We start from the raw sequence: 12,113 nt of genomic DNA, 5'->3' as shown, positions 1-12,113 counted from the left end.
GTTGTAAATTGTAGATAAATTCCTGAACTCGTCATTATTCCCAGGCTCTCCCTATCCTCATTTCCTAAACCTTTTTTGTTTCCTATCTTTACTTTCCAGGCTTTTTCCTTTCCTATCCTTGCTTCTTATACTGTTTTTGTTTCTTATCTTCGCTATCTAGAAACTCTTTTTCCTATCTTCGGTTCCTAGGCTCTTCTATTCCATATTTTTACTTCCTAGGCTCTATTATTTCGCATTTTTACATCCTAGACTCTTTTATATCCTATCCTCACTTCTTAGACCGTTTTTGTTTCCTATCTTCGGTTCCTAGGCTCTTCTATTCCATCTTTTCGATTCCTAGACCTTTTTTGTTTCCTATCTCTGCTTTCCAGGCTCTTTTATTTCCTATCCTCACTTCCTAAACCTTTTTTGTTTCCTATATTCGCTTCCCAGGTTCTTTTATAGCCTATCCTCGCCTCCTAGCCTCTTTTTGTTCCTTATCTTTACTTTCCAGGTTTTTTCCTTTCCTATCCTCGCTTCCTATACTGTTTTTGTTTCTTATCTTCGCTATCTAGAAACTCTTTTTCCTATCTTCGGTTCCTAGGCTCTTCTATTCCATATTTTTGCTTCCCAGGCTCTATTATTTCGTATTTTTACTTCCTAGGCTCTATTATTTTGTATTTTTACTTCCTAGGTTCTATTATTTCGTTTTTTTACATCCTAGATTCTTTTATTTCCTATCCTCACTTCCTAGACCTTTTTTGTTTCCTTTATTCGCTTCCCATGCTCTTTTATAGCCTATCCTCGCCTCCTAGCTTTTTTTTGTTTCCTATCTTTACTTTCCAGGCTTTTCCTTTCCTATCCTCGCTTCCTATACTGTTTTTGTTTCTTATCTTCGCTATCTAGAAACTCTTTTTCCTATCTTCGGTTCCTAGGCTCTTCTATTCCATATTTTTGCTTCTCAGGCTCTATTATTTCGTATTTTTACTTCCTAGGCTCTATTATTTTGTATTTTTACTTCCTAGGCTTTATTATTTCGTATTTTTACTTCCTAGGCTCTATTATTTCGTATTTTCGCTTCCCAGGCTCTTTTATATCCTATCCTCGCCTCCTAGCCTCTTTTTATTTCCTATCTTTGCTTTCCAGGCCTTTTTCCTTCCCTGTTCTCGCTTCCTACTCTTTTTTTGTTTCTTAGCTTCGCGCTTTAAAAACTCTTTTTTCCTATCTTCGGTTCCTAGGCTTTTCTATTCCATTTTTTTGGTTCTTAGGCTCTATTATTTCGTATTTTTGCTTCCTACACTCTTTTTGATTCCTATCCTCGCTATCTAGAGATTCTTTTTTCCCATCTTCGGTTCCTAGGCTCTCTTATTTCATATTTTAGTTTCACAGGTTGTTTTATTTCCTATTCTCGCTATCTAGATTCATCGTAATAGTTGTAAATTGCATCTAAATTCACGAACTCATCATTATTGAAACAATTTTCCAGCTTTTCGTTTTGTTATTTTCAAATGCAAATTCTTATTGATGAAAATTTCAACGAAGCAGTTCTACGATTTCCATTGATGATGCAATTTTCACGAGTATCAATGTTTGTTTATCTTTCAGTGAAATATAAATGGATCGACTTTTATCCCGTAAACGAATATTATTATAATAATAGATGGACTACAGTAATTATCCCCTTTAATCCGGGACGAGAGATGAAACACGCACTTTGTCGTGTCCATTCGAAATCCAGAGGATTAAAGGAAGTGTGAAACGTTTGGTCATTCGGGATTAAATGGACGAAAAGTCTTTTGTGAATATTATATCAAAGCGATACGAATTAGACATAATTATCGGTAGGGTTAACGTGGAATTGGAAAAAAGAGAAAAAATCTTTATCACATCGTATTGTTTAATATAAATGAACCGTTTTTCTTCGCGTTTTTCCTTGTCTACATTTTCCAGACTTCAATACTTGTTTTCTTTATTTCGTATATACTCCACCTTGAGTCTTTTTATTCACTATATTTGCTTCTATTTCATATTTTTGCATCTTAAATTCTTTATTTTTTATATTTGCTTCCTAGACCCATTTGGTTCGTTTTCTTGCTTCCCAAACTCTTTTTATTTCCTATCCTCGCTTTCTAGAATCGTTTATTATCTATTTTTGTATTGTAGACACTTTTTATTTCTGTCTCGTTTCCTACATTCTTTTTTTTTCTAAATCTTCCTCTCCCAAACTTTTTTATTTCCTATTCTCGCTTTCTAAAATCTTTTATTTCCTATTTCTGCTTCTTGGACACGTTTTTTTTTACTATATTCGCTACTTAGATTCTTTTATTCTTTACTTCCTTGACTCTTTTATTTCCTATACTCGCTTTTTTATATCCGTTTTTTGCTTGTTAATGTCTTTCATTTCATATCTTCGCATTTACACCCTGTCCTCGCTTTCGGACACCTTATGTTTCTTATCATTGCTTTCTAGTCTCCTTCATTTCCTTTCCTCGCTTTGTATATTCATTTTGTTCATTATCTTCGCTTTCTATTCTGTTTTTTACCCTATTCCCGCTTTCTAAATTCCTTTTGTTTTCTATACTCGCTTCCTTGACTCTTTTACTTCCTGTCCTCGCTTTTGGGACTCGTTTTGTTTACTTTCTTCTCTTACTAGTAAGTTTTTTATCCTATCACCACTTTCTAGATTCCTTTTGTCACTTATCCTTGCTTTCCATACTCTTTCACTTCCTATATTCGCTTTCTAGATTCATTTTGTTCATTATCTTCGCTTCCTATTGTGTTTTTTACCCGATTCCCGTTTTCGATTTTCTTTTTGTTTATTATCTTCGCTTCCTATTCTGTATTTTACCCTATTCCCACTTTCTAGGCACCTTTTATATTCCACCTTCGTTTCCTAGACTCTTTTATTCCTTATCCGCACTTCCTGGACTCTTTTCATTCCCAATCCTCGTTTCCAATAATCTTTTTTCCTTATATTCCTTTCCTAATTTCTTTTTTATTTCTATTTTCGATTCCTTGCCTCTTTTTATTTTCCATCTTCTCTTTCTAGTATATTCTATTTCGAATCTTCGTTTCCTAGACTCTTTTATTTCCTACTCTTGCTTCATAGATCCGTTTTTTTTTACCCAGTTTTGCTTACTTTACACTTTCATCTCCTGTCCTCGCTATCTAGACTCTTTCCTTCTTCTTTTTGCTTCCTAGACTCTTTTTATTCTTTACCTTCTCTCCCTAGACTCTTTTATTTGCTTCCCAGTTTTCTTTTTTTGGGAAAATTCAAATCGTTCAGTAAAATTGAAAAAGAAACTTACCAGACATGCATCCCAGCTCCGTGGAGTTACTATTGTGATTATTGTTACTCAAGCTGGTGTTGTTGTTGCTCTCCGCGCCCGGAGTATGTCCCATCGACGGCGTAGAAGTTTTTTCCATGGCGTCGTGATCTTCTTTGCAATATAGAATGCCGCCGTCGCGCAACGCGAATTCGTCACCGGGTACTAATTGTCTAGCACAAGCTCGACACCTGAAACAGTCTATGTGGTAGATTTTACTTTTCGCGCGCATCACAAAGTCACTTTTGCTGAACGATAGACCGCATTTGTCGCATTTGGTGCCGAATAACCTGAAAGAAAGATAAATAGGTTAGAAGATTCTTCGTTTTCGTTATTTCCACGAAATTTTGTTTCATTTTACTGTGATCTGACTATAGTACAACCATTCAAGCTTAAAATCGACCGCAATTTTAAAGACCTTCATCGATCTTCTTGAAAATTTGGAATGAACTTCATCTTATCCTCCTCTTCAAACCTGACTTTGTCGCAAAGTATGCTTTTTATTTTAAAGGGGTGAAAATCACCCCTTACTCCAATAAATTGAAAACTAATGAATTAAAGCGGTAATTGGCTATAGTTATGTTCAAATATAATAAATGTTGATTGTTTTGTATCATGACTTTAATATTTTGATATTTTACAGCTCACCTACCCTTAAAAACAACCCCTCATACAAAGATTATTTAAAAAATGTGGTAAAAACATGATTTTTTTTTATTTTGGATCGTAATAGGAGAATTTTTTTACTTCAAGTATAAGAAATCTGACGCCCAATATTTTTAATAATGCAACCACCAAAAACTACCCCTCAGAATGGAAAAAATTACAAATTACTAGTCATGGAATCAGTTATAGGGCTCATTATGATCAAACATGTGAAATGATTGTGGTTTTTTACAATGTAAGTAATATTTCTCTTTTTTATATGTAACTACCCTTAAAAACTACCCTAATAGAGATATATAAACATAAAGGAGACACAGCATGTATAAAAGAATAAATACTACAAATAGATCAAAACTTGAATGTTTCGTGATTTTTCAACATTATCTCTAGAAAAATGTATTCGGTTTTTTAATAATAACTCAGCTTCCCTTTAAGCTTTTTGCATTCATCTATACATCATTTTGTAGGGAATTTCATAAGCTACAAAATCATGAGAGTTGAAACCCTTCTAGGCACTTTTCTTCAGAGAATTTTGGTGTTAAAGGGTAAAAAAGACTCTTCCTTAGCATTGAAATCAATAATTTAAACGCTTTTATCTCGTTTAATTTTCAAGCTACGTGAATTTAAAAAAAAAAGTAAAATGTTCAGTAAAATAAAAGCTAAATTTAAGTTACAAAAAAATTCTTTCGTTCATCCAATAGTTTTTGAGATATTTTGAAAAAACGAAAAAAAATCTCACATTAAACAACTTTTTTCAAAATATACGTGTTCCAAACCATTCAAACTTTTGTAACGTGTTGTTATAGGGCTTAAACAAAGATAATTTTACATGGGATACGATTAATTTTTATTTTGCCGTATATAGTGTCAAATTTACGGATATTTTTTTTTCAAATTCGAGTTACTCAACTTATTTTCGTCATAACTCCCTTAATTTTCATGCTAGACAGTTTAATAAAAGCTCATTTTAAAGATCTGAAAAAGTAATTTAAAAATGTTTATTACAATTTTTTATGAAAATTGATCGTTTTTCCGTTATTTCAGCTCAAACATCTGCATAAATTTACGAAAAAGAAAAAATTTACTTTCAGTGACTCATAAGTTGCTGAATATTACTTATAAAATTTAATTTAAACTGACTAATTTCTTTGATTTTTTATAAGCATCAATTTTGATAAGAATAATTTTTTCCAGAAAAAGCGTAATTTTCGAGATTTTCGTGAAAAACTGTTAAAAACGTGTTTTTTTAATTTTCGTCATAACTCGCTTAATTTTCATGCTAGACGGTTTAATAAAAGCTCATTTTAAAGGTCTAAAACAGTAATTTAAAAATGTTTATTACAATTTTTAATGAAAAATTGATCGTTTTTCCTTGATTTGAGCTCAAACCTCTGCATAAATTTACGAAAAAGAAAAAATTGGCTTTCAGTGACTCATAAGTTGCTGAATATTATTTAAAAAAATTAATTTAAAATGACTAATTTCTTTGTTTTTTTATAAGCTTCTATTTTGATAAGAATGTTTTTTTCCAGAAAATGCGTAATTTTCGAGATTTTCGTGAAAAACTGTTGAAAACGTGTTTTTTTTTAAATTTTCGTCATAACTCGCTTAATATTGATGATAGACAGTTTAATAAAAGCTTATTGTAAAGGTCTGAAAAAGTACTTTAAAAATGTTTTTAACAATTTTTTATGAAAAATTGATCGTTTTTCCTTGATTTGAGCTCAAACCTCTGCATAAATTTACGAAAAAGAAAAAATTGGCTTTCAGTGACTCATAAGTTGCTGAATATTATTTAAAAGATTTAATTTAAACTGACCAATTTCTTAGTTTTTTTAAGAGCTTCAACTTTGATAAGAATAATTTTTTCCAGAAAATGCGTAATTTTCGAGATTTTCGTTAAAAAATGTTGAAAACGTGTTTTTTTTTTTAAATTTTCAATCGCAAATAAGTCAGAAATTATTAAGTTTAATTCACAACTTCATTTTATATTTTCTTCATAAAATTCAATTCTCTATCGATTCCCGGTGTTATTTTCAAAATTTTAAATTCCCACCCCTGAGTAAGGGTGGCATTCACCCCTGGGATAGAAGCATACATTGGCACCAAATGAGGTTTGTTATTTGCATCATTTTTGAGCTTCTGTCAAAATTTCAAACTAATCCATGAATATCTTTAAAATTGCGAGGTGATTTGCTTGGTTCTACGGTACTACTACAGACCTCAAATTAATTGATTGATGAAATCTATGATGTAATAAAAGTTCTTACATTTACTAAAAAATTGGTATTTTAACATTATTAATTTTAGTTTTATTATAATAATTTTACAAACACCATGACCAGGTGTTTCTTTTTACAGCGTTTAGATTTTAAATTCGCCGTTGTCGAGGGACCAAAATATTGAGTTACGTTTGTATTTATTTAACTCTACCACCCACATAGGGGTCGGATTTTTGACAATTTGACGTGTATCCGGTTTTGTTTTTCCTTATTTATTTACAGTATATACACAAAACATATTTATTCCTCAGCTTTACGCGTCTTATTATATTTCAAAGTTTAAAATTATATTCCTATATTTGTTTAGTACATACGAGGTAATTTAAAATTGTTATTAATAAATTATCGTTCGAGTATATACATAAAACTGAGTAAATTTATGGTAAAAAATTACTTTACCTTACATAGTCGACTTTGCAGTAAGTTTTTCCGTCTCGTACGAAACAAGTACACGATTCGTCCAAGAAACGTTGACACTCTTGACATTTCAAACACGCCGCGTGCCATTCGAGGTCAGGTGCCACTCTCAGGATGTACTGATCGTGTATTTGTCCTCCACATCCTACACAGTGACTGGTTCTTCGATTCTTTTCTGAAATAAAAAGGAGATCAAAAGTGAAATGTGTTAATAAAAATCGAATGCTTTGGGAAAGTACTTCAATCAAAAGCACTTAATAAACTAGTAAACAGAATTTATATGAATAATCTCTGTTGAAACTGAAGAAACACATCATCATCATCGCGTTATCTGATTACAAATAATGATGAGTCTAACTAAGGTAGAAATAGTTAATTCTATGTACTGGGTAATAAAAAAAAAACACAAACCATTTTACGAAGGTTGCTACTCAAGATTTGAGATGCTCTAGGTGGGTACGGAAGCGGAAATGACGTATACGGGCTACGTCGTAGTATCCTTATCGTCACGTCTAACCGCAGATTGCGATAACCGCAAAATTAACGGTATGAGTTGAAAAAAAGTGAGGTAAGGTGATAAAGGCAAAATTGAAATGGAGAGTTGGTTAGAAAAGTGGTTTGTTAAAAATGTTTGGACATATTGTTTTGTTGATAAATGGCATTATCGCATTGGCATAAATTTAATAACGGCTTGTAATTCAATTTTGTCCTTATCACCTCGCGTCACATTTTTTTCGACACAAACCGTTAATTTTGCGGTTTTCGCAATCCGCGGTTAGACGTGACGATAAGGATACTAAGACCAATTCTAACTAATTACCATCTTGGTTAGGATAGGTTAGGTTAGGTTTCATTGATTTATCATATGTAAGTTGTATCATGTAATGTCTAAAATAATGGATATAATACGTTTCCCCCGCCTTAAATTTACTATTTGTACCCTCAGAAACAACCCCAAATGCGTGAAAAATTTTTGCCTGGAGCCCCAATTCTAAATAACTACCGAGAAATAAATTGAAAATATATAAGGAAAATGGTTCATAAACAGAAATTATCAATGCTAAAACTTTTCGTATGCCCTCCGTAAGTATACATTATCAATGCTGCATACCTGTCGAATGATAAATACCGTTAATTTTAGATAAAATTAGTATTTTCAACAGAGCCATTAGTCAAACATTCATCCGAAAACATTTTTGTGTGATTCGATTGATAAAATTAATTGTGATAATAATATATCTAAGGTGTTAGAAAAAGATAGAAAAGAATTTTTTATTTATTGGAACTATTCGAATTGAAAATAATCGAAATTTCTAGTAAAATGAGTCTTGGGAAACCAGTTAACACTACCAGTAAATCCATAGTGCGGTCTAACTTTAAGATACGAGGTCCGGCTATTAAATAACGAGACTGCTCATCTAGAGGGCGCTCTAGATAGGTGGGATAAAAAACGAGTAGTGCGTTGAGTATCTAGATATCTTGTCTATGCAAGTCCCAAAACACGTTTCCGTCACTATTATAGTATTTGTGCTGTAGCGGTTTGAAACTAACGTGTTTTTTGTTTCTAGTGGAGCAACTTATCAATCTTAAATTTCTCTTTAAATTGGTAAAAACTCCGACTGAGTGCTATAAATTATTGCAAGAGGCCTATGAGGACAATTCTCTATCTTGTGCGCGTGTTTTTGAGTGGTGTAAACACTTTAGTTAGGGCCTTGAGATCACTGAAGATGACCAGCGCCCAGGTCGCCCTCAACTCCCGAAACAGTGACCAAAATAAACCAAAATTGTGCGTACAGATCGTCGAATGAGCATCGGGATGATAGCCGAGGCTGTAAACGCCGATTAAGCAACGGTTAGTAAAATTTAACTTCTCAGATCTCCTTGAAAGGTTAGAAAGTTTTGAAAAAGCGCCTTCACCCAAGAAGACTTCCAGCACTGCTTGGATAAATGGAAAAAACGTATGGAAAGGTGTTTGGCTAGGGGTTGGAAGTATATTGAAGGGGAGCATTAATAGTTTTCATAATAAAACCCTTTTTCGTAACCAGTCTCGTTATTTAATAGCCAGACCTCTTATATAAAACACAGCACACATTCGCACGTACATGATGATCTTGAGATGAAATTTTTAAACAAAGCAAGCTTTAAATCAGCAAAAACACGTTGAATGTTTGCTTAGATAAACTGGAATTGGATCTTCTCAGAATATTTTATGCGTTTCATAATGTGATTAGTCCAAAGAATGCAATGAAGAAGCTCAGTGCCTCTTGAGTCTATCGTTAAGATGTACTTTTACGACACGACCCAAGGACAAAGTTCTAACTGTTGCCTAACCTTATCGCGACCAAAATCAAGGCATTACTAAAAGAAATGGTATGTCATAGGCAACTACGAAAACAGATGTAGTAGTATTGGTTGCTGAAAAACGGTTTTCTGGACATTACCTTATCCTAGTTGTATATCAACATGTATATAGATGACTGAAGCTAATATCTTAAGAACCAAGTAGCAGCAGCATCAGACGAGTTCTTGTGTATGTAGCAAACTTGATCTTATGAAACGGAAGTATAAAAAGAAAAAAAAAATTGGAAATGGCAGCGCTGGTTATTTCTGGTGCGCATTCAAGCAACTATACCTTGGATGGTCGATGGACTAAACATAAAGACTTTCTAAGTGAGGACACGCTTTATCAAAAGTGCTGGGAATCTGCAGAAACTGAGCCTTGGATGTGATTGCTCGTATTAAATTAAGATTGATCTTTCCCATACCAAAATTTCCTCAATCCATCCCTCTCCGAGATATAAGGTGATGAACGAAATTGAGTTCCTATTTTTTGTTAAATTTCATGCAAGAAACTTGGAAGTCGATGTTCAATTTGTCTCACAACTCGATCGGGTTGAGATCGGGCGACTGTGGAGGCCATATCATTACTTTCAGTACATTTTTCCTTTTAAATACTTTTTGCACTGCTTCGAGGATTGCTTGGAATCGTTGTCATGCTGGAAGATTAATTTTCTATAGATCAGGTGCTTCCCAGAACGTACTACATTTTTCTTTAATATTTTTAAAGCCTTTTTTCTCAAAAATCTTTCAATTTTTACCAAGTTTCCAATGGCACTTCCTCCAATACATGGTATAATCCTCCTAAACAGACAAGAAAATAATCTAATGGTGTCCCGCTGATCGTGAAATGTGATCATTCACCTCAAAACAGTCATCGAATTTTTAGCACTGTGAGCTGTGGCACCATTTTATTGAAATTACTGAAATCCTAAATGTTCCTGAGGTTCAAGAGACAAAATTGATTGTCTAGGTAGTCAGTATATCAATGACTGATGTAGTTTAATGGAAATAGTTTCTCACTCACGTGAATTCCTTCAAATCAGGGATTCTTAGCCTTTGCAGTGCCGCGATCCGCCTCTTAGGACTCATATCAAAACACTTGATAAAGCAATCCAATGGTTATATTCCTGATCAAAATATAATTGGACACCAAAACGTTTTTCTGAAAAGTTTTTCAAAAATCTATACCAAATGCTGACCTCCACGATTAACTAGTAGATATATCAAATGATCAGATAATGAAACTCACTTTTGGGGATGTTTTTCCCGACAAAAGTGTAGCGATGTGTGGAGAAGGAATACCCAGAATTGACAAAAGTAGCGTTGAAGCTTTTAACACCTTTTTCTACTTTTAACAATTGTAGAAAATATTTTTTCTCAATGGACTTTTCAAAAACAAAATCAAGTTATTAGTATGTCAAGGACTGAAAGTAGTATTTCAGCCGCGACGTACATAACATTTTTTTGGCGTCGCATTACACTGAGGAAAGAAAATAAATAATAGAGAATTATAAACATTTTATTTATTAAACGGTATAATGTAATTCATCGCTGATTTTTTCTTTTTCATCATCATTCATTGTTATTCATTAATTTAGACAAAACTTCGGATAAAATAATATCACAAAATAAAAAATTTAGGGTTATGCAAAAACATCGAAGTGAAACTGTCAACTGTCAACATTGAAGTAGCTAGAGTAACTTATTCTGAACGTTCCGAAAGTGTTTTGCAGTACGGAACTGTCACTTTTACAACATGGAACACTCAAAACGCAACTTTCGGTACCTATGTAAATGAATACAGAACGAACAACTTCCAGATGGCGTCGTCTAAAAATGATATTATTTGACGTTTGACAAAAATCAACGCAGAAAATTGAATAATTAGTTATTTCCAAGCAAGTTTAAGTTCCTCATTGAATTATTCTGCTGGATTTATGCAATTTCGCAATGTCTTTTCTAATTAAACGATGTTCTACTGATTGAGAACTTCTGTTTTAGATAATAAATTTCTTATACCGTATTCTATATATATATATATATTTTTGAATAGAGAATCAAATCAAATTTTCAACACAAAGAAACCTTTCACGTACATTTATCTTACCGTTTCATCTATCTAGATTTTTTGTTAGACGTTTGTCGGCGCCTTTGATATAATTAACACTAGTTGGTATCGCTACTTGCACCTTCTTCACCATTTTATCGAATTAGTACCTTTTGGTACTATTCATAGTCGGCGAAAACTTTCTCTATAATAAGTTGACCGATTTTTAGAAAATTTATTTGATTTTGTTATTTTTGTCGATACTACGCTAAGTGTATTTAAATTAGTTATTTTCGTTGTGACCTTAGAGGAAGAAAGATAAAGGCAACGTAAAAATTTTATTTAGTACTGAATAATATCTATAAACGAAATGATTCATTTTTAATACCTGGGAGAGGGTATAAAGAGTCATGGAAGCCTGAAGATACAAGGGCGATTTCTGACCTGGCTCCACAAAGAAAACACAAAAATTTTGGAAAAAAACATTTATTTTTCAACGTAATCTTCATACACTTTTTCCAGCGATGTTCAATGAGAAAATCTTTGACCACTGAGCTATTTTTTCATATTTAGGAACAGAAATCCAGTCACATCTCTGAGCACTTTGTTTTTTTTTACCCATGCAGGTCGCTAGCCTCACTTGGAGCCCTCCTCTTTTACCCGGGCTTGGGACCGGCTATGAAACCACTGAGCTACTCAGTCCACCCAGCGATATCAGAGGCAGACCTCCTGGACGACCACCTATAAGGTGGTATGAAAGCTGGTCCTCAGCATCCCAACTACTCCTGGCAAACCTTTGATGAAAATACTGGACCTAGTCCTAACTAAAGAAGAAAAGGAGAAGAAGAAGAACAGAAAATAATCCGAGGGAGCTGAATCTGACCACTGCAATAACGGATGTATGACATGGTACATTGTCTTGATGAAACAACACTTTCTTCTTAGTCAAATGCGGTCCAAATGTTCCAATGCATAATACTCCCCGTTGATAGTTTTTCCTTTTTCAAGATAGTAAATGGAAATTATTCAACGCGCATCCCAAAAAATCCTTTCTTG

At 33.3% G+C, this 12,113-nt stretch overlaps 1 protein-coding gene across 2 annotated transcripts in view; it reads right to left on the bottom strand.

Annotated features, from left to right (window-relative positions):
* The window catches only part of LOC130900649 (insulin gene enhancer protein ISL-1), a 52,272-nt gene that overhangs the window by 8,410 nt on the left and 31,749 nt on the right, over positions 1-12,113 (bottom strand). For both annotated transcript variants that reach the window (XM_057811394.1, XM_057811393.1), the window contains exons 2-3: positions 6,653-6,845; positions 3,288-3,595 (exon numbers count right to left, since the gene is read on the bottom strand). In XM_057811394.1, coding sequence (XP_057667377.1) covers positions 3,288-3,595; positions 6,653-6,845 — 501 coding nt within the window. The remainder of the gene's footprint in view (positions 1-3,287; positions 3,596-6,652; positions 6,846-12,113) is intronic.

Source organism: Diorhabda carinulata, chromosome X (genome assembly GCF_026250575.1).
Source record: "Diorhabda carinulata isolate Delta chromosome X, icDioCari1.1, whole genome shotgun sequence".
NCBI classification, from domain to species: Eukaryota; Metazoa; Arthropoda; class Insecta; order Coleoptera; family Chrysomelidae; genus Diorhabda; species Diorhabda carinulata.
Note: the sequence above shows the minus strand (reverse complement) of the source record. Positions and strands in the feature narration are given on the sequence as shown.